Source organism: Sceloporus undulatus, chromosome 5 (genome assembly GCF_019175285.1).
Source record: "Sceloporus undulatus isolate JIND9_A2432 ecotype Alabama chromosome 5, SceUnd_v1.1, whole genome shotgun sequence".
NCBI classification, from domain to species: Eukaryota; Metazoa; Chordata; class Lepidosauria; order Squamata; family Phrynosomatidae; genus Sceloporus; species Sceloporus undulatus.
The window spans coordinates 13,863,079-13,886,861 of record NC_056526.1 but is presented as its reverse complement, the minus strand read 5'-3'; the positions used below and the strand labels follow the sequence as shown (position 1 = coordinate 13,886,861).

The 23,783-nt window shown below is 40.3% G+C and overlaps 1 protein-coding gene across 2 annotated transcripts in view; it reads left to right on the top strand.

The window, feature by feature from the left end:
- The window catches only part of PDE3A (phosphodiesterase 3A), a 391,731-nt gene that overhangs the window by 339,619 nt on the left and 28,329 nt on the right, over positions 1–23,783 (top strand). For both annotated transcript variants that reach the window (XM_042469406.1, XM_042469407.1), the window contains 7 exons: positions 7,193–7,444; positions 8,571–8,725; positions 10,246–10,361; positions 12,125–12,338; positions 16,933–17,018; positions 20,430–20,599; positions 23,178–23,315. In XM_042469406.1, coding sequence (XP_042325340.1) covers positions 7,193–7,444; positions 8,571–8,725; positions 10,246–10,361; positions 12,125–12,338; positions 16,933–17,018; positions 20,430–20,599; positions 23,178–23,315 — 1,131 coding nt within the window. The remainder of the gene's footprint in view (positions 1–7,192; positions 7,445–8,570; positions 8,726–10,245; positions 10,362–12,124; positions 12,339–16,932; positions 17,019–20,429; positions 20,600–23,177; positions 23,316–23,783) is intronic.

Sequence of the window (23,783 nt, the reverse complement as noted above, 5' to 3'; positions counted from 1 at the left end):
ATTATTTTCCCTTCCATTTTCATCTTGCTAATCCCCCCCCCTCCCCGTCTCACTGTGCATTTTAAGTTTCAAATGTAGGCATTTAAAGTGTTCATTAACCCCCCTCCCCTCATTCCAGACTAGGCCATATGAATACAGTGAGCCCACGCCATACGCGGACCTCACTTCCATGGCTTTCAGTATATGCTAAAGCCATGGGAGAATGTAATGAATGGTGTGCACACCTGTGGCACACGCACCATGCAGCACCGCATGTATTCACCCCATTATTTTCAATAGGGATCAAGCATGCACAATTTTCCCCTTACGCAGAGGGGTCCGGAACAGATTCCCTGCGTAAGGGAAGGGAGCACTGTATAATAAAATACATTGGCTAGCATTGTGTGAATGACATATGCATGCATAGGTCACGTTAGACATGCAAGGCAAATTATTCACCATAACACAACAGATATACTCTACTGACAGAGTAGAAGCAGAGTTGCACATACAGCAACATTTCACATTGCAGTTACACACTAAGCATTGCAAATGTTCATTACATAACAATATCCAGTCACTGACATTTGTTGCACAATGTTGCTGCTCTGTGATACTTAATTCAGTGCTGCAATCCAACATTTCCTCAGTGTATCAAAAATATCTGCATGTGGAGTTGCTGTAAAAATTACAATTAAATAATGCATGTTAATTGTTCACACCACTTGAAGGTGGTATATAAATATGTTGTATTATTATTATCCTTCTTGGTTGCTATTATCTATCACATTCATCCAAGAGGACCAAAGAGTACATGGTCCTCTAACTTTTTCTCCTTACAGCAAAACTGTGAAATAGGCTAGGCTAAATGTTTAAGAGTGTTTGAGACAGAGGCAAAGAGAGAGAGAATCTGATTGATCAACAGAACAAACATATATGTTGTCATTAATATTGATTACCAGGAATTGTGTGGCATCAGATTCCATACGATTTCAGAAGCAAAGCAGGGTCAGGTCCTTTTAGCACTTGGGAGGGAGACCAACAGACAGTGCAAGGTGCTTTAGGCTATATTCAGAGGAAGGCAATAGCAAAACAACTCTCTGTACTCATTGTCTAAGAAAACCCTTTGAAATTCATGGGGTCTGCATAACTGAGAAGTGGCTTGATGGTACAGCCTTATAATCTAGTTTAGTTTTTGTTTTTTAAAAAAAGCCTTATAAGATTCATTTTTTCAAATCTGTACTTTGAGAGCTTTCCACATGGAGGGCTCCTCATGCTAGTAATTACAAAATATCAGGTAGCTGTTTTTTCTCCTTAATATGGGGGGTGGGAGGTGGGAGGTGGGAGGAAGCAATGGAAAAACAAGGATGAGTTATGAATTGTAGGGCAACATTTGTCCAGAACACTGATAGAATTTGATAGATGAGTCAGGCCAATGGTGTGGAAACACCCTCAAGAAGCTGACCATTCTGTATCAAGAGAAGCAATGGGTTATACAGGCAATGGATTGAGATGAAGAAGGGGGGAAAAAACCTTTCCCTGCTGCTTCCCAGCAAACAATTGAGAATGAAAGAGTAGCTGGACACTTGAGTGTAGCAGCACCATCTGGTGAAACCCTATGGTACATCACATGGCAGAGTTCTCTTTCTTCATTTTCAGTGACTCACAGAGCTTAGCATCTTTATAAACCTTGTGTCAAAACCAGCAGACAACACTTAGTGGCTTCATTAGTCAAACTGGGCATTTTTTAAACATTTATTGTGAAATAAGGATGGCTCAAACTTTTCTCAAATCTTGAGTACCTTAAGTCATTCTCTCCATCTTTTGCTTTAGCAAAAAGCTCTCTATAAGATGTGCTGAGAAAAAAAGCTCCGTAACACTGTGTTTCTCCCCCCCCCCCCTTTTCAAATAAATCTTCATACCCAATGAAGAGTTGTTTTATTTAGAAGCTTGTGTTTATTTTTGGATGTCCTCGCTTGTGATTTTTTTTTAACAATGCTTGGGCAGCTTAGTTGTCTGAAGACATTTGTGGGAGAGAGAGATTGAGGCTCTTGAGAATGTTGCTTTTTTTCAGTAAATAAGGAAAAGAGATTATCATCATGTTTCTTTAGTATCACTATTAATATTGCAGTCTGTGAATGGCGCCACTTAATGGGGGAGGCGGGAAGAGTCATAAAGTCAGCTGGGGCCTGGGGCAAAGTCCAAGTGAGCTGTCAAATGTTGAAGGCAGGAGGAATCTTTATCAGCAAATGTAGCTGGAGGCAAAGGACAAGATGGCAATCCTCCCAACTTCCCATGTAGAAAGCGAACTAGACTGGGAGTTGAATCTTTCATCAACGCTGGCAATGAGACAGTGGCCTCCTTGGCACTTCAGGCCTCCAGTCAAGTTTGGATGAGGCAGTGTAGGACAAGCTTTGTAGCAGACAACACTCCTCTAATACCGTACCTTTCTTCTCTTTCCCAGCATCTGCAGGTAAGTAATCACCCCACTCCACCTAATTGCAGGATTGGCCTAGAGTGTGGTATTGGGCCTTTTTGAAATATCATACAGGCTCAGGAGTTGAATACCTCTTCCTTCCTCTTCCACTTGGGGCTCGCCTAAGTATTAAAAGGAAAGGTGCTCTACTGCCTCAGCAAATTGCCACGAGATTAATAATCAAAAAAGCAAAGTCTACCTTGTACAGGCACTATGATTCAGTTCTATCCAAGGCAGGTGCAACTGGTAGAATCAGTGCCTGGTTTTAGTCCAAACTTTAAAGAAACTATCCAAGTTGTTAAATCTATTGTGGGCATAGATTTCAGCACTTTGGATAGTTCCTTTAAAGTTCCAACTCCTCCACTGACATGGGAACCCCCCCCCCCAGCTGTTGGCTTGCTGGTATCCCATCTTGTTTTCCAATGGTAAAAAAAGGAAGAGAGAGAGAGAGAGAAAACCAGTGCACTCTGCCTTCAGAAAGAGGGACTAGATAACAATAGAAGAGGAAGATTCCAAAAATGCTATTTGCAGATGGCACCAGGAGCAGCAATTCATCTTTAAAATAGGTTTCAGGTCCTAGGTAGGTAGATATACATGGAGAGAGGGGGATGGAGAGAGAAAGCGAGCAAGTGAGAGAGATGTGTATGTAAAATATGCATGTGCATTGGTAGCAGTAGTAGTTAGTAGCAGTATCCCACCTTATTCCCAAAATTGGTACTTAAGGGAGCTTATGTAGATATCTATGAATGTGTGGGGATGCTATACAGTAGCTAGGGGTCCTGCATTAAGCAGGGGGTTGGACCTGGTGACCCACTGGGCCCCTTCCACCTCTATGATTCCATTATTTTTCCCTAGGGTGTGTAAAATATTATTTCCTATAAGGGAAGCTTCTTTTTTCCATTTGTATACCTAATAGGTAACATGTTGAGGTCACTGAAACTTGGTCACCTCAACTAGGCCACAAGAAGGGGTGATGCCTAGAACTACACTTGCTGGCTCAGGGTATGGTAGTCTCCTTCTTTTGAGGTTTTTCAATAGAGGCTGGTTGGCCATCTGCTTTGATTGTGAGTTCCTGCACAGCAGGGGGGTTAGATTGGATGACCCTTGTGGTCTCTTCCAATCATATGATTCTGTGATTCTATACACCTTCCCACATTTCTGAAATTGACTGGCTCTGACCCCAGGCAGGACTCCTTTTGATTTGGCAGCACTGCTTTTGGAGAATGTCAAGTGGGATCTCCGCCTCTGAGTTTAGACTTCTCTTTCTGTCCTCTGTGGAGGAGATATGAAGCATCGCTTTCCCAGGGACCACAGAATTGCAGTCTTGTACCTCCCATGTTCCCCTTCCTCCCACCTTCTGTTGGAATCTCCCACAGCCCTTTTTATCCAGTTCGCACTAGCAAATGCTTTTCTGGTTCTATGTTAGCAACTTGGTCTTAAATGTGCAGCAAGATGACAAACACATTTGTGGAAATCACTGGGACTTTTGCATTGCTGAACAGTGGTACTTTGAATTGATCATGTATGTTTCTATATCCGAAGTACAAGAATTTCCAGCACATGTGTGTGTTATAAGAATATGGAGGTAAACTTCCCTCAGATCTGTTGATGCCAGGTAGTCATTCTGTTGCAGATAATCATGAAAGAGTGTACTGTTGGCATTTCCTTCTTCCTTCTGCTCTGGGCTCCCATCTGTTATGCGGTACAATTGAAGTTTAGAATAAAGATACTTGCCATTGTTTACTTTTTCTGTCCCTGCTTGGCTGTCTGTTTCATGTCCCCAATTTGTAACCATCTGGATTTTAAGAATGAAGAGATCTATAAAGAAAACAAAGGGCAGATTTTCAAACAGGAAATCATGCTAAATTCAATGTATAATTTAAAGCAAAATTGAGGCCCATTATGAATCTTCTAATTCCTTCCATCTGCCTCATTGAAATAAAGGGGAAACAATATTTTCCTCCAAAAAAAAAAAAAAAAAAAAAAAAAGAATAGATCATTCATAACTGTATTTATTTATTTATTTATTTATTTATTTATTTATTTATTTATTTATTTAAAATGCTGTTGTTCTTTTGTATCTTTTCCCCCTGTCTCTTGTGCTGAATATCAAGCACCGATGAAAGATGAATGACAACAACATTTCTGATACCAAAGAAAATTCCTATACCCTGGCAGTGTCTTCTTTTCATTTCAAAATGGAACAAATTAGAAGCTCAACATTTTCCATAACAGAGGATTGATCGATCACAGACAGAAAGAAAGACAGACAGAAGTATATTCAGTTCAGTCAAAAAGACCCAAAACCAATGCTTAGCTCTCAGGCAGCTCTGTGCAGCATCCTATCAGAAAGAAAGGCTCTGAGCTGAGCCTGCTCCCTGGGACTCGGTGAAGGCATTCTTCTCCAGTGCCATTCCACTGAGTAAGCTCCACAAGAATGTGAGATAAGGAGTGACTCACAGTCTTGGTGGGGGATGGCTTGAGGAACTGGAAGTAGACTAGGAAGCAGGATCATCAGATGGATGGACCTGGAGAATTTTGGCAAAGTGGAAACCATAAAGTAATTCACTTGGAAGTTTAGATAACAGAACCCATCCAAATGTATGATATGTCTGTCCAGATACCACCTCCAGAATCAGCTCTACCATTAGGCAGAACATTTACCATGGGCGGAAACTGTTGGGAGATGAAAAGAACAGCATTTAGGTTTTGATTGGCAAAACACTGTGTGCCATTCAGACAGCCCTGCCCTCCTTAATCTAGCCTGATGACCTTAGTTTTACTGCCCATTGCCAATGCTGAAATAATATTCAGCTGACAGTACAATACATAGAACTGGGTGGCAGCAGCAACATATCTTGGTCCATCTCTTATCTTCTGTATTAGGGGAGACAGGAACAGAAGACAGGATTGGCAGTACAGTGGTACCCCGGGATACGAAAGCACCGCCTTACGAAATTTCCGGGTTACGAAAAAAATCAATAGGAAAAAACTGTTCCGGGTTACGAAGGTTATTTCGGGTTACGAAAAATTTTTTTGTGCTTTTCGGCGCTATTTCGCACGAAATCGCGGCTTTTCCCCATTAGCACCTATGGCTTTTTCGGCTTACGAAGGATTTCGGGTTACGAACGCGGCGGCGGAACGAATTATTTTCGTAACCCGGGGTACCACTGTATTAGCTTATGGAGAAACTGAAGCATGGAATGACAAAATCTTGACTTGGCTTAGATGGAAAGATTAACTCTGAGTGGGATCTTTTAGTGCTAAAAGTATCCATGAAGTAAACTGGTGTTTGGCTTTTCAATATCTCTCTGTTTTCACAAGCAATGTAGGGCTTCTGTAAGGGCCAATGGACCAACTCGAGGTCAGCCACCCTGAGATTCTTCTAGCATCAGCAATAAGTGAAAATTGTAGTCCCTAATACAAAACTAAATAATAAGTGAATAGTTTTCATACGACAGTCACCACAATGGCATACAAATTATTTGTGAGGGGAGCAAAGCTTCAGGTCATCTTTAGGAGCATTTTTAAAAAGTCATCAGCCTTTATTTTTGCAGTAGAATCCTTGTTATTCCTTTTGGTTAATGGTGTCAAACAAATGTCTGTTAGACACACTTTCATGCCTGCTAAACTCTTTGGCTTCAAATTCCTATTGAGACTTTACTGTAGGGTCTAAAATGCCCTGCTATTTCCAGAGGAACTGTGGCATGTGCTACTCAAGGCTTTTTGGAAATTAAAAGGAGGGGTGGAGGAGAAAGAGAGAGAAGGGAAGGGAGCTATGTTTACTTTTAATTTTGTTTTAAGACTCTTGGCCAGGGAGTTCATGATGTGACTTGGAAACTATATCAAATCATGATTTATTGTTGGGTTGTTATTCTATAAAGACCAAAGACGAGCCAGGTACAGCTGCCTGCCTGTTCTTCAGTTTGCACCTTGCATGTCAATATACTATAATCTCTTTTAAGATCATCTCTGTTTTTCATCTTTTTTTACACTTTATTTTTGCCTTGTGGCTGGTTGGGGAGGTCAATTAATAGAGCAGAACTGTCAATATTGTCAGTAGTTAGTCACCTAAAGGATGGCTACCATTACATTGAAAAGGAATGATAAATCTTTACATCATGCAAATTGCAGAAACTATGATGGAAACAAAAAATAAAATTGAAATAAATGCTGTCTTGGCCTTGCTCTGGAAGTAAGATCTCTTAGTTGGAGAATCCCCTAGGGCCTGTTTAGGTGCCATCTCACCATGGAAAGATGGCAAGTCTCACCTGGAATCTTGGCAGTAGCAATATTTCTTTACATCCTTACTTGAAGCAAATTTATTTAACATGTATATTCCATTCCAGTAAACTTTTTTCTAATATACGCATGCATGCACGTCTTCCTACCCCTGAACTCCTGCACACTTTATATGTTTGTACCAGAAAGAAGGTATTAAGAAGATTAACAGTTTATCTGTGTTTTCCCCTAGTCCCACTAAATGCTTCTAGAAATCTTTGGTAATTGTTCCAATGGCATATATTTTTCCTCTTTAATTAGCAAATCAGAAGGATATTGAGAGTTATGTTATACTGGCTTCATCTGATATTTGTGTGTTTGTGTGTGGGAGGGGAGAAATTCTGACACCGTTTGCCTACAAAGTTAAACTGGGTACATGCATCAAAGTCCACAGATACCTTACAGTAGCTACTTCCTACCTTTTGCACTAACATTTCTCTGTTTCTCTCCTTCCAGTCTTCAGGTACCAGTATTACAGTTGATATTGCTGTCATGGGAGAAGCTCATGGACTCATTACAGATCTTCTGGCAGATCCTTCCTTACCACCCAACGTCTGCACCTCCCTGAGAGCAGTGAGCAACCTCCTTAACACACAATTAACGTTCCAAGCTATTCATAAGCCAAGGGTGAACCCACTGGCATCCTTCAATGAGAACTATACCTGCTCTGACTCAGAGGAATGCTCAGAGAAGGGAGAGAAGCTCAAGGTAGGTGTCTTTCCTTCAGCATGGCTACACCCCTGTCACTGTTTAGTTCCTGGAGTACTATAGTCAAAGGGATCAATCTTGTAAACCAGTATGGTTCCTCACTCTTGAACTAAGGAGTTCAAGGAACACACAATTTAGTGCCTGTCTGAAAGCCATCTACATTGCTGAGTGTCCTTTGACTTAATGCCTCTTGCAAATTGTATAGGTGAACTGTATGTTGCATGAATACACTCATTTAGTTGTTTTGTTGTTTTTGTGCTGATCAAATGTGAAAGACCTCATGCTTTTTACCTCTTGGGGGTATTTCACCTAATACATACGCAGCCAGAACTTACTGTGTGTATATAAAGAGAAAGGTTTAAGTATAGTAAGATACAGCGGAGGGGTGGGAACCACAGCAAACTGCAACTATTATGTCCAAACCTAGACACATAATATATACACAGTCCCTATTCACATGTAAAACTCTGGTCTAATAAATCATGGCTTATCCAGCTGTGGCCCTGCATGATCCTGGATCAAGACCTATTTTAATGGTTTGGTTTGTTGGAAGTCCTTAAACTAAAATTTCTGAATTCAGATGTGATTTAAGAAGTCATGATCTGTATCAAAATGAGTACAGTTAAGGAAGGAGAAGAGGATAGGCACAAAGAAGAAATATGCAAAACACACCTCATTTGAAGGCTAATAAACTATGGTTCAGGCAAAAGTACAGTTCTGCCTGAGGCTATATCCAGATGTAATGTTCCTAGCATGATAAGTTATAGTTTACCTGAACATATTCATTGCATATGAACTGGATCTTCATTTCCCCAGCAGTGCTTCAAAGAAAAACCTGAAGTGCTCCTGTTTATCAGTAGGTTTGTGGGGGATGTTGCAATCCCATTTAGATGAGGAAGAACCAAAGCCTTCCTTTTCACCTGGGATGTAAATTTCACAGGTTTCCATTAAAAAAAATTGTACAACCTTCAAGCCACAAGAAGAAACCTGCAGAATTCTCACTATAAATCTATCCCCAGCCCCCAACCCCATTTGCAAAATAATCTGCCATTGAATGCCAATAATGTTTCAAGAACATGAATGGCAGATTAGATATCATTCAAACATCTAACCGTCTTTTATCTAGCGCATCCGGAAAAGTCTGCCACCAGGTCTTCTTCGGCGGGTGTCATCCACTTGGACAACAACTACATCTGCCACTGGTTTACCCACTTTGGAACCAGCACCAGTAAGAAGAGACCGTAGTGCTAGCATTAAACTTCATGATACTTCATCATCCAGGTGAGGAAGTAGTTGAGGGGTGTTTTTAATACATGAGGAAATGTTCTGTGGTACTCTCTAAAATGTGGCAATGTGAAATGTTCTACCTGTTGTTGTGGTTTTCTTAAAGAACAAGGCATACACGGAGCATTGTTTTTGTCCTTTCCTGGAATTTCATCGCTATTACAGCAAATTGGTAAAGAACAATTCATCTTGTTGGTACAAAAATCCAGTGAGAGTATTTGGTAGGAATTAAAAAAGCAGAACAGAGCTTCATCTGGACCATGTGTTGCACATGGTCCACCCCTCCTTAAACAATAAAGAAAGATTAAATATTTTAACAGCTTGAAAATGGTTCTTTTTGAGATTGCAGTTCATAGAATCCCCTAGCCAGCAATGCAGGAATTTCTGGGTAGAGCATCCTGTGAGCTGTAGATCAAAAATGTAATATTTGATACTCTGAATGCTTTAAATAGGATTCAAACATGCTGAATGATTTGGTGACAAAGACAAAAGCCAATATTGTCGAAAATGCCCACTGGAGAGTCAGTGCTGTGGGCCTGTAGCTAGCCATGAACGGATTTGGGAACAGAGCAAACATCAGTTGGAACAAGTACATGGAACCTCGCCATATGTGGGGGATCCATTCCGGATCCCGCCACGTATGGCGATTTCCGCCTATGCTCGAGCCCCATTGTAAACAATGGGGCTCGTGCACGGCGGTGCGGAGGTATGCGGGGCGCAATGGGCGCGCGCACGGTGCAACAGGCGCACGCGCCCATTCAACTGAATGGGACGCGCCGCCTCTTCCGCCCCATGCGCGCCCAGCGGCTTGAGCGCATACGCTCAAACCCGCGCAAAAAAAGACAGCGTATGCGGAGGCCCCACTGTACCTAAGATAAAGATAATGAATATTGCTCTAACAAAATATAAAATTCAAATCAAGTCTGTAGGTGCAGCCACAGATCTTTGAACCATCAATAACCCAGCTACCCATACAATCTACAGTGGACCCTTGTTATATGCTGGGGTTTGGTTCCAAGATCCCCTGTGTATAACAAAATCCATGAATGCTCAAGTCCCATTAAATAGAATAACATAGCAAAATGGCGTCCCTTTTTTAAAAATGGAAAATCAAGGTTTGATATTTGCAATTTATACTTTTTTGGAACATTTTCAAAAAGTGGATGCTTGAATCCATGTATAAAAAATCCATGAATAAGAAGGGACGACTATATATAGGGAAAAAATGCTCAAATGACTGCTGCCACTAAGGAATAGATAAGACACTGCACAGCTAGGGTCCTTTAAAGGTCCTTTGAAGAACAGTGGGACAGGGCTGTTGTGCTCTTGCACTGTGCTTCTTAGCTTCCTCTCATTGGTAATGATAGAGAACAGGATGCTGGACTAGATAGTCCTTTGTGTTAATCCAGCAGGCTTTAGGTTTCTGGGGACTGTGAACATGTCTCTGAATTTTGCCTACCACTTCATCAGGGCAAGCAGGAAGGAAAGTTGTCTCAATGTCTGCTCTATTTCTACAGCTCCGATCCTTGGAACAATTCCCTCCTGATGACGATTACCAAAAGCAGGTCATTTTCTGCCTCCTATGCAGTGTCTGCTGCCAACCATCTGAACTCCAAAAGGCCCAACCGACAAGGTGATCAATTCTTGGGCATAGTGACATGCTGTGGCTTTCGACAAGTTTAAATTGGCACATAGGTTGTAGATGATTTGGGGAAAATCCTTCAAAATGAAATTTTTGTGGGGGAGTGTATGGGAACTTTGTCCTGAGTTGTTTGGGGCTGCAGAAAAAGAGGTTAGACCTATATGCAGTCTGCAGGGCCTCATTGTCCCCAGCCCTCGTCTAAATTGTGTTCTTATTAAGTAGGAACATTTTCCAATTTGTTTAACTTTGAAGTAGAATGTATGTTCTCGGGGGGGGGGGGGGATGACAGTGTAGCCTTCAGCCAAAGGTGACCTTGGGTAAGTCCACACTGAGCCTCAGAAGACGGCAAAGGCAAACCCCACTTTGAACAATTCTTGCCAAGAAAACCCTATGATAGGTTCAACTTACAGTCAACATAAGTTGGAAATGAGTTGAAGGCACACAGTAACAACAACTACATTTATTATAGTTAAACTATATTTAACTAATATATTAACTGTATTTATCATATAAATAAATTGTTTAGTTGTTTTGCTATTCAGAATTTTAATTTTAGAACGGTTTAATTCCTTTTTAAGGGGGGTTGTATATATTATCTCTGTACATCTGTACTATTTTAATTGTTGGAAGCTGCTTTGATTGTTTTTTATAAATAAGCGGGATATAAATAAAAGTTTTATTATTTATTTTATTTATTGATCAAATAAGCCTTTTAATATTAGGATTTTATTCTCTATTGACTGTAAATAATGATTGATTGATAAATTGATTGATTAGAAGCTGAAGTTCAGCTGAAGATGTGTAGTTTTGCTAAACTATTTCAATGGCACTCCAGCAAGCATTGGAAGAACTTCTAGTATAAACTCTATAGGAGGTGGAAATTACAGGCAAACAGATAGGTGGATAAAGATTAAGAGAAATGTCTGAGTGGAGAGATTTTTTTCAGCAGTGTACAAAAAAACTGCCTTTGGAGATAGTGGGTTCTCTTGCTTAAATTATCCAAACAGAGGCTGAATAGCTTTCTCAGGGAATGCTGTAGCTGCTCAAGGCATTACACAGCCTACATTAAGTAGAACAGGGATGGACCAGGGAGTGGGGTTCTTGGGGTCCAGACCCCCCTTCCGTTAGATAAAATGAATGGTGTGTGCTGCTGCGCCGCCGCACCCAAGCCCCATTATAATGGTGGCACTTAGTCTGGACCCCCCCCCCTTCCCAAAATTCTGGCTATGTCCCTGGATGGACAATTGTAACATGCCCAGGGGGCAATTTTTGGTCTTCTGGGATCTTCCAGGGCTTCCACAGACTCTAGACCCCACAAAAACTAGGGGAGGGTGGAACCAAAATAAACTCAGACATAACCAAAGTCTCCTTGTGGTTTCCAGAAACAAATATTTGTTTTTATTGCCTTATGCCTTTTTAGGAGGTAGAGAGACTTCTAGAAGTAGTAGTTCGTTTTTCAGAGCTGGGACTGTGGGTGTCAGAAATAAGGTGGCTCGGGAAATCTACAGGGTATGACACTAGTAAAAAATCTTTGGGGCTACATGAACTGAACTGCTTGTGGGTCTTCAGATACTGTTAGACTACAGTTTCCATCATGTCTCACCACTGTCTAGGGCTACTGAGAATCATGGTCCAGCACATGACATAAGCCATACAGCATCCATCCTTAGACTGGATTCCAATTTCCAACTCTGCGATTCTGTAACTGACATGGTGTAAACGTGTGGTTCTTTTTTTTTTTTCCCTACTCACAGCTATCCCGCCAAATATTTCACCTCTTAGTTCCCCAAGCCATTCACCCATCCAGGGTACTCCAGCCAATAGTCCCACCAGCAAGACCTCCAATGAACAGTTCCCAGAGTCAACAGCCACTAAGGAAACCATCAAACCCCACAAGGCTTTAGGTTGCACTCAGAGTGCACCTGCCATAGCAGAACCTGTTGTCGTGTCCCCTGTCGTATGCAGCAGGTAAGATGCTAATTTTTGTACTTGCTAGAGCAGCTGCTTCTGTCATATCATGTGCATTTGTTCCATGATCCAAAGATGTGATATGCATTTCCAGAGAGAGAACTTGGTTTTTAGACATGAGTTTCCACTGTCAGTGGCAATAGAATGTGAAGCACCTTAGTGCATGAAATTCATTCTAGTGGCTTTGGGACAGTCACTTTTTCTCAGCCTGTCACAGGGTTGTGGTAAGAGTAAATTGGAGAGTCCGGGACATCAGCCCATCCATTGAAGGAAAGGCTAGGCATGAATGTATCGAATAATTGAAAGGGAGAGTATAAAGCACATGCCTTTCAGTCATGGCATTTAGGAGTGGGCCACTGCATGGTGGCAACAGTTTACACACACACACACACACACACACACACACACACAGGTGCCACATCTGCCCATTTGTGTTCAGCCATATATAGGGCAAAATGGCAACCAACAGTGACACAGCATAACTTCCATTTGCCACTATGGCAAATATACAGCCAACTATGGAAGTGTGTTTTGGGGGTGGGGGGGTGGGGGCATTTATTTATATTTGCACTTTTTTCCCAACAAGGGGACTGAAAGCAGCTTATTTAAACTTATTAAAACACTACAGATTAATTATATCAGTAAAAATATAAATTAAAATTACTTAAAAACAATTAAAACATTCTCTAGAGTTAAAACCATTTAAAATTCATTAAAAGACTATAGAATTTATTTTTCAAAAAATAACACAAGAGATTTTTAAGATGTGAGAGGTTTTTAGCAGAAGCATAAAAACAAGGATGTGGCATGCAACTGCTGCAGCATGTTATTATAGAATAATAATTTAATATTTCAGGCATTCAAAGTTGTTCTTGGGGACTATGCAGTTCTCTTGCGCAGTTCACATCTTGAATTCATTTTTCCCAAATTACTTGTTTTGAAATGAAATATGCTTAATGGACTCTCAGTACAGTTACAGATATTTGTGCAGTTTCCCAATAAAATTCATTGATATCCTGTCCATAACAATCTAATTGTTACAATTAAACCACTGATACTGATGAGACTATACAACTGATAAAAAAAAATCATACATAACCCTTTTTCAAAATGCATGTTTACACATTGCACTTATTTATATGTGCAGCTACATGTCCTAAAAGTCTGGTTAATATCTGCTTTAATATGTGCAATATGCAAACATGCATTTTGAGAGAATGTGTGTGGCTTTTTCTGATCAGTTGTGTAGTGCCATCAATATCAGCAGCTGAGTTGAACACAGCCTGTAACAGCTTGGGGTACTTAAAGCTGTGTCACCTGGAAAAATTGTAATTGTCCTCAATTTACTTGTACTGTGCAATGGTGTCACTGGGGGGTGGGGGGTGGGGGTGGGGTTCAATTTCTTAATTGTCTAGGTTGAAGTTATGTAGATCCTCCATGGTCATTATTTTGCCCACCCACCCCCAATGTTCAGCAGTAATCCTGCCTTTCTCCCTTAACCTACCTTAGTAATTGTTCCAATTGTTCCTATGATGTTTTCTGCTAGCAGTATGGTGTCGTCCTCATTTCTTAGATTCTTGATGTTCCTTTCCTCTATCTTTCCTCCTCTTTCTTCTGAGTCTAAGCCTGCATACAAGGTGAACAAGTAAGGTGACAGAATTCATCCTTCATAAAGTACATACATCTGCATTATAAGAACATATACTTTGCATGTGGAGCTGGTTAATTTCCCAGCATCCTCATAGAAAGGGACCAACTAGCAAATAATGGAAAAGAATTTTCTCTGAGGTCTTGGAGAGGCACTGCCAGTCAGAGTATATAGTCTTGGCCTCAATGGACAAGCTTTTAACTGATAACTTATAGGGAGCTCTGCAGCATACACTCATACCTCTTACCATATATTAAATGTAACTTTAATGACATCCTAATAAAGTATCTCTATCAAGTGCCTAGATGCTTCACTGCTTTCCATTTGGCTTCTTATATATTTGAAAAACAGAGCACACCATTCTGAGTTGCCCCACCTGTTACCAAACCTGTGCCCAAATACCTTGCTTCCTTAGCATTCTCTAGCCAAACCTGAGTTTCTAGTATGTCTTCTATTTTGATTTCTTGGAACTAGGTCCATGGCAACATCCAGAAAGAAAACAGAGGGTTCCAAGAAACAGTCTGTTTGGTCTCACTTAAAAGTTCAGTAGTCTTAGGTTATGCTTATTTAATGTTATTATGTAACATTCATAATTGCATCCAGGTTTGAGTTCCAGTCTTTTTAAATTACATTGAGAGACAACCACCCCTGCAGGTTGCTGGAATTCCAGAAGGATTGTGCCTTGTGGTTTACTCTGGTTGCTTAGCAGTGTTTGGATCACAACCTGTCCCTGCTGTGCAATTCTAGTGGGAAAAGAGGTCAGAATGATGACACTTCCAATCACGCCAAACCACCAGCATGTATGACTTTCTAAGTCTTGAGAGGCATTATCTAGAGATAATAAGAAGCATGCTAAGAGGAATGAAGAACAAAAACTATGAGGAAAGTTTGAAGGAGCTGAGCATGTTCAGCCTGGTGAAGAGAAGACTGAGGGGTAACAGGATTGTACTCTTTAAATATCTAAAATATCTGTCACAGAAAAGGGGCTGCAGGTTTGTTTTCTGCTGCTCGAAAGTGAGGACCAAGTCTAATGGTTTTAATTTACTGGACAGTAGATTTTGATTGAACATTAGAAGGAACTTCTTGATGATAAGAACAGTTCAGCAGTGGAACCAGTTACCTAGAAAGGTGGTACAATCTCTTTCATAGAATCGTAGAGTTGGAAGAGACCACAAGGACCTTCCAGTCCAGCCCCCCCAAAGCATCCCCAACAGATGGCCATCCGGCCTCTGTTTAAAGACCTCTAAGGAAGGAGACTCCACTACACTCCAAGGGAGTTTGTTCCACTGTCGAACAGCTCTTGCTGTCAGAAAGTTCCTCCTAATGTTTAGGTGGAATCTTTTTTCCTGTAGCTTGCATCCATTAGTAATCCCTTCCAACTCTGTGATTTTATGAGACTGATGGGCTTTAGGATCTAAGAGTTGGACTAAATCTCCCTAAGGGTAGGAGGGATGTGTCCCACCCTTTTTATTCCACCACCTCCAGTTTTTATAAGAACAAAACATTCAATTGAAAAAGGACCAGTAGTGATTCCTGAAGTTTCCTGAAGGAGGGATGGGAGGCAGAGTTGAACTGCCTCACAAGAGTGAAGTCAAGTTAGGAGGTTCCACTTACACAATTAACAACAACAATAGTGAATAGTGCTAGCAGCAGTTGTTGCTATTAAATATTTACATCTCAAATCTGAGGATCTTCCAGCAGCATACAATAAAATCACTCTGAACAGTTTTAAGCAGTTTAAAAGAATGAAATAATTTAAATGCTAAGGGAATATTAAACCAATGGCATTCAAAACAGGACAGTTTAAAAACTGTTAAAACAATTTAAAACTACTCACAAATTTGCAAATTTGGATAAAATCAATCAGACCCATAGCATAGGTCTTCTTTTAAAAAGTAGAAGTGTTCATTTTTCCTTTCTTTCTTTTAAAGAATTATTAAAGTTACATTGCATCAGTGTAATTTACTAACTAAATAGGAAAATGTGCCCTTCAAACTGTAGAGAAACTTCAGCCCTGTTTGCAAAAACCTTTGGAAGATCCTTAGTATAGCTCCAAGAAATCACTAAAAACAGTTCTCCAATAGTAGTAATAAGAACAACAACTTTATTGATATCCCACCTCTCTATCAGTGACAATCAAGGTGGCTTACAGTTTAAAATTAAGATACAAAACACCAAATCCCAATATCCCACCCACCTCTAAAGCAACAATAAAGAATGAAATGAGTGGATGCAGAGGCAACAACAAACAGCAAAACCCAAGGAGCTATATTGTGAAATGTTGCACTTTTGGAAAATCAGGGAGATCCCATTTCAGATCATTTTTCATCTGGACAGCAGTTGTTAAGAGTTCCAGAGGTCAGGCTAGTTACCACCACCAGGAGGGCCTTTACCACCTCGGCCCCCAACCTCTGGAACTCGCTGCCCGTTGAGCTCCGCTCGACCACCTCCCTTGTCCAATTCAAGAAGGGGCTGAAGACACATTTTTTTGAGCAGGCCTACCCCTGACTCCTACCTTCTGAATACTCCCCCCCCCCCTTCGTCAGCTCTGTTGAACTGGCATGAGTTTGGTTGTTTTATTGTTGAATTTTGTAAATTCTTTTTGTAATATGTATTGTGATTTTAATGTGCTTTGTAAGGTTGTTAACCACTTTGATCCCTGGAAAAGCGGTATAAAAATAAACATATTATTATTATTATTATTATTATTATTATTATTATTATTATTTGAAGATGTAGGGCCATGGGGGAAACTTGGTAAATACAGAACAGTCTGGAGGGGGGCATTTGTGCTGGCCATAAACTCTGCTTAACTGGTCATCAGTTTTGAACAGGAAAACATGGCTAAACAAATGGTGATAGCATGCAAGGTTAATTAAAAATTGTATCCAGTTGATTCACCTTTTCAAATTTGGTAGAATTTCTTTAATTTGTGTTGTTTTCTAGCTGTGGCAGGCCATACAACCAAATAGATCCTGCTGAGGGATCACTGGACAGAAGTGATGGAACAGCACACACCTTGAACAGAACAGGTAAGTGAAATATCTTGTTTCTGGAGATAAAATGGAAGCAGGTTTTTTAAGAATAGGATAATGAAAAAAAAATCAACATATATTGTGTTTCATTCCAATAACTTGAATTACTTAATGGAGCTATTCAAGGAGAAGTATCAGGAGTCAAAGGCTGCAGAACAGAACATGGAAAAGTTACTTTTTAAACAATAATTCTGGAAGTTGTAGTGTTAAAAGGTGGCTTTTTCATGACACATTATATAGTCATTGACCAGACAGAATCTCATCAGCTGAAAAAAAGATGGATATATGCTAGATTTATTATAGATTCCCAGGAGAAAGCTGGACAGGTTATTTGTAGATCTACAGACCTATTTTCTCCAACCAGTATTTACCTCTGTTTATCTTATCTTCCCTTTAGTTGGTAATTGTTTACATTTTCCACCTCTGAACCTCTAGGGAATAATTACTGCCATTAGGTAAGCAAGCAAACAAGACAAAACAATGGCAATAGAGAGACAAAAGAATGATAAACTCTACAGTCTTCCATTTCTAGGGAGAACATTCATAATATTAGGGATGCAGTCTACTTTACATACATAGTATTCTCTGAATGTATATGTAGCCACGCAATTAATTACAGCCAGCCCTAAACATTTGCAGCTTTGACTTTTATGGATTTGATTTTTCACATATTTGATTAATAATAACAGTCAGTGTCCACCTGAAGTCACTCTGGAGGACCAGGTATTCCTAGGGAAAACTCTTCTGTAGGCATCTATAGGTCCTCCAGTGCAATTCTGTGGTCAACGCCCATCAGATGTTGACCACAGATTTGCACTGGCAGACCTAGAGATTCCTAGAGAGGTGTTCTCTGAGATTTAAAAAAGTGTATTTTTATTTGCGAGTTTTCTACTTTTGTGGGAGTTTTGCGCCTCTAAGCCTAGCGAATATGAATGGCCCACTGTACTTCTGTATGTTTCCATATTCTACTTCCTAAAGTTACATGTTAGACCCACTACCTGAATAATTTAAGGGAGGGGCCAATGGTTAGTTCGTGCAAAATGTCCAAAATTCAACTCCTAACATTCCTAGATAAGACTGGGAAGAAACCCTATGTGATGTTTTGGAGAGCTTCTGCAAGTCAGACTAGATTCTGAGTAAGCAATTAAAAGGGATCTGGGTGCTGCCCTAACCCACCCTACAAAAATTGGGGGGGGGCCTAGATCTTGGGATACGCTCTTTTTTTCCCTTTTCTGGAATCAATTTTCCCTTTATATACTACATTTAAGAACGTCATCAGCATTATTAATGCCTGTAGTGAAGATTAGAAGCATGGTTCTGTTATTAACCAAGGTGTCCTTTAAAAAACCAACTCCAAAAGTCAGAAGTCGAAGGCAAAGCACATCAGTCCAAATACATTGTTTAATCAGATATAAAAAGCAGAATTTGTATAGAATAAAATAAATAAAATTTTTATTTATACCCCACTTTTTGTTAAAACAATCAAAGGAGCTTACAACAGTTAAAATAGTACATCCATATATACAAAGTATCCCCCCCTTAAAAAAGATTAAACAACATAAGATTTAAAATGACATACAGTAACTATTAAAAACCAATAACAGTGGCAGACTCATCACATAAATGTGGGGGAATCATCACATGGCTGAGTAGTTTATTCTGGAAAAGTCTGCCAGAATAGATCCATCTTGATAGCTTTCTTGAAGCTGTCTAAGTTGGTAATTTGATGGATCTTGTCTGGCAGGCGATTCCATAGACTGGGAGCTGTTGCAGAAAAGGACCTCTGGGAAATCACAGTCAGTCTGGTTTTTATAGGTTGCAATAAATTCTTCCCAGAGGACCTGAGTGTACGGGGCGGATTATATGGAAATATAATTTGCCAAGGAAAAGGACAGTATTAAATAAGTTGGGCCCAAGCCATGTAGGGCTTTAAAGGTGATAACCAACACCTTGTACTGTGCCCAAAAACTAATAAGCAGCCAGTGGAGTGACTTTAGTGTTTTATATGGTCATTCCTGAATGTTCCAATAATCAACCTGGCCGCCATATTCTGTACCAGTTGAAGTTTTTGGACTAGGCACAAGGGTAGCCCTATGTAGAGTGCGTTGCAAAAATCAAGTCTTGAAGTTACCAGTGCATGTACTCCATTTTCGAGGTCCCTTGGTTCTAGGAAAGGGTGCAGCTGTTGTACCAGCTGAAGCTGATAACAGGCGCTCTTGACTGTCTCATTCACCTGATTTCTCATGTGAAGCGATAGTTCAAGAAGCACCCCCACACTGTGAACACAGTTCTTTGAGGAGAGCGTGAACCCCTCTAGGACTGGAGGTTACAACCCGATACCTGGTTTGGGGCTCCCAACTGTAAGTACCTCTGTTTTGTCTGGATTCAGCTTGAGCTTGTTTTCCCTCATCCAGTCCACTACTGCCTCAAAACACTGACTGAGGAGAGAAGGGCCATCTGTCATTGTCGCCGGTGCCCGAGACATGGAGAAATATATTTGGGTGTCATAGCGTACTGATAACACCCATGTCTACGGATGATTTCTCCCAGCAGTTTCATATAAATGTTAAATAGCATCGGGGATAGGAAGAGAAGAGAATCTGCAGTGAGAGAACCAGCTTACATCTGCAGCTGTTGGTGCAGTGATGGGAAACATTTGGTCCTCCCACTGTTTTGGATTTCAACTCCCTTCATCCCTACCTGTCATGAGAATTACAGTTTTCCCTCCCTTTTCACAGACTTGGTATCTGCGGTCTTGCTCTTTGTGGGAGGGACAAGCGATCATTAATAAAATGGTGGTGCACTCATCGGCGTGTGCCCCATTATTTTCTGTGGGACTCAAATATGTGCAAGTTGCCATTTTTGCAAGGGGATCCAGAAATGATCCCCTGCAAATTGGGAGGGGCTACTGTAGTAAAGGATTTAGGGATTGACTTTTAAAATTTCCAAAAGTTAACATTTGAAAGACTAAATGTTCCCCACCCTGTCTTAGTGCTCTTCAAAACCAATTCACATTATGCTATATTCTTTTCAGATTGATTGCCAAGCATATATATATATATAATCCATAAAACCAGTAATTAAAAATCCACATTAACTGAGAAAACCAGTAATTAAAAATCCACATTAACTGAGAGTTAATATTTAGACAATGAACAGTTAGCTACACTGGGTAAACTGCTAGGTCTTGAGCTGATAGCAGGAACCAAACGGAGGAAGCATATCTAATTTCAGTTATGTAACCTATCTGTTTCCCTTTAGCATCTTAATTTGTGTGTGTGTGTGTTGGATAGATTCAAAGTCTGATAGAATAGGCCACAGAATAACACAGGACTCAGCTCTTGACTGGTCAAGGAAACTGTTTTTGCTGTCAATTCAATCCTAACAGCACTAACTCCTCTGTTTCAGATGATCCAGCCCAAGCCACCTCTGACTATGAAACAAATAACAGTGACAGCAGTGACATTGTACAGAATGATGATGAGACAGATTGCTCCAAAGAGCAGGCACAGATGGAATCTGATTGCAGGACTTATACTCCAGAGACGATCATACTGCATCCCTTGTTACCGCCTGAGGTACCTCATTCACTCCTCAACATAATTGTGCCTCATCTGTGTATCCGAAAAGCTGAGAAAGGACTGAGAAAGACTGGAATTTGCAACAAACACAACAAAAATAATTTCCCTTTTTTGATTACAGGTCTCTGTGGTAGAGCCCATGTTTCATAGGTGAAAGATTCTAAAATTCACTCCTTGATTTCTCCATTTAAATGGATCTCAGAGAGTAAGAGAATGAAAATAGTCATTACTAGTCACAAGAAGAAAGGGGCAGGTTGGTCCAGAGGGCTGATATAGCATACAAAAAGTTCAGATCCTCTCTCCTCACTACCACAAAAGGAGAAAGAGGTTTTTAAAATCAAGGAACACTATTTCCACTCTTATTTCAAAGTGCTGTATAAGTCCCAGTTTGGAGCCTAGTCATTTGTGAAAGGGTTGGCTGGCAACACTGGCCTCCACCTCACCTGATCGAAGAATAGAGAGGGGAATGTAGCTATGGGGGAGGATGAAATGAAAGCATTGCCTCCTAACAATAAGGAACCTGACCCCAAAATGAAATTTCCCTACAGTCCCTAAATTTCTAGCATTGCAGAGTGAGATATTATACCTAGAACGCCAATATGCAAATCATTCACATCTGGAAATCTTACATTTGCTGTATTCACTTTCCCTTGGTCACTTTGCTTGGCCCCTTTCTTTGGATACCCAAACTATAGCTCTAATTTTTTGACTGACATTTTAAGTTACTGTAATGCTTGAAATATGGGGCGGAGGGTTAGAACTCATTGTGGGGCAGAATTCTAATTTAGGGGCTGTAGCTATACTCCCAGAGATGGAGTGAAACCAGCCATTTTAGCCAAAGTTTGCAAGCACTAATTGAGAGCTCAATAAAAACTTTGGTTCTCTTCCTCCTTGTTCATAGGAGAAGCAGGAAGCAGCAACAAAACCTCATTCATATCCCAAGTGCCAGATGGTAAAGTACCACCAATAGTTTTATTCAGAAACCCAATAACATCAGGGACTGTGGCCATGCCACTTTATGTCAGCAGAAGAGGAAATTTCAGGGAGAAGATGGACATCACTGTCTCCCTGCTTCAGCCCCAAATGGTTTCTGTCCCTTTAGTATACAATTTTGAGCAGAAGAACCAATTGTCTGAACCACCTGGCATTGAGGGCAGGGAAATGGCTAATTTAAAACAATGTAAGCCGCTCTGATAGCCTTTTGGCTGCAGAACGGGGTTTAAATACTATAAATAAATAAATAAATAAGGTGTGTTCAGTTTTGGGTTTCAGTCCAGTTTAAGTTCATTTAAAAAGAACAAAAAAAATTAACTTTCCCGATCATAATGCTGGCTGCAGATCTTCACTTTCCGCTCAACAAGATTTCTAGGCTTGTGTGAGTAGTATATTTGTGCCCGTTGGCTACAGCTCTTTTATTTTTCCTGAAAGATAGCTGCAGACCATCAGCCAATGACCTCATGGATCAATACTGCCCCATGGACCACCACTTTGACTTGCATTGGCTTAGACAACCATGTGTCCTCTGACACTTTCAACTGCAACTCCCATCAAACCAAACTTTGTAGCTTGTTTGTGGCACTTGTAATACAAAACCATGACACTTGTAATACAAAAACATTTGGGGCGCAGTAGATTATATATTCTTCTGTACATTAACGAAATGCATGGGACATGAGGGAGCACACTGGGATACATCTCAGTTTTCGACAGCCCACCCTGTAACTTAATTTAGAGGCTTTTTGTTCCAAATAATCAAATTAGTAGAGGTTTTTTAAAATGTCATCCTTTAAGTGATCTTCCTCTGACCTGTTCTGCACCAGAGACTCAACAAGAGGTGGACCTAGTCCTTTGGGTTGAGCTACATGTTTAGTTTTCAAACACTTAGAGCTAGGAGCCAGAATGTAATTGAGGCAAGATGGAATTTGGCAAGACTGAAGTCAGTTAAGCACCAAACAAGCCAAAAATCAATAGGAAGCATAGAGAAAATATGACAGGCCACATCATCATGAAGTTGCTCAAAGTGATGGAAGACTGCAGGTCTGGAGGATTTATATCAAATAATGCTTGATTGGTCATTTATTATAATATAACTATTCCAGGAAAATTCTGAATTGTTGTATTAACTATTTAACTTTTCCTCCTCCAACCAGCAGCTTTGGTGGTGGAGAGATTGTAGAACTGGTATATCCTGTGTAGGGCTACAGGTTTTAGTCTGTGGCATCTAACAATAGAGGTTTAGAGACTGCCAGCGTAAAATATTCCACCATGAGAATTTTTTTAAAGAGTTTGGCTGATATTTTTGGCCTAGCTTTTCTTTCTGGCAAATATTCTTAATTTACAGCTGTAGTTCATATGGTTTATTATCTCTTAGAAGGCAGCTTTCTCAAATCTCACACGCACTGAAAAAACATCTCTCCTGCCCCTAATACCTGACTATGCCCCCTTAAATCTGTTAGAAGCGGAAAAGAGAACAGGAATGAAATAGGGTGTTGCGGCGATAATAGTACAATCAGTATATAATTTAGTTGGCCAATGTTTTTATAATGCTGAAAATATTTGTTGGTTCTTGATGCAGGACAAACCTATTCTTGCCCCAGAGCCTCTTATTATGGACAATTTGGACCCTCTTATGGATCAGCTAAACAATTGGAATTTCCCAATCTTTGATTTGGTAGACAAGATAGGCAAGAAATGTGGCCGAATCCTAAGTCAGGTAAGAAAGTATGTGTTGCAGATTTGCGTAATAGCACCACCTTGTGTGAATTTTCTGTGTTGCATTTAAGGAGAATAAACAAAGACTGTCATCATGTGTGGGTTTGTTTGTTTGTATGAACTATTGTAGTGTAGTAGTTTGAGTTTGGGGTTGGGAGTCCGGGAGATATAGGCTCAAATCCCCAGCTCATCCATGGAAGTGTTGGGCAAGTCTCTTTTTAGTCTTGGGAAAGTCACACTCTCTCAGCCTTAGAGGAAGGCAGTGACAAACCTTCTCTGAATAAATCTTGTTTTATAGATTGCCGTAAACTGGAATAATCCTAAAGGCACATAACAAAAATAAACAACATACTGGCAAGATTGACATCCTATTTGTGATCCTGTAATTTTAGGTCCCACCTACTACCCACCACCTATCTGTTTTTCTTGGCTTTGAGTCCCTATATTGGGAGAAAGGCAGGATATAAGA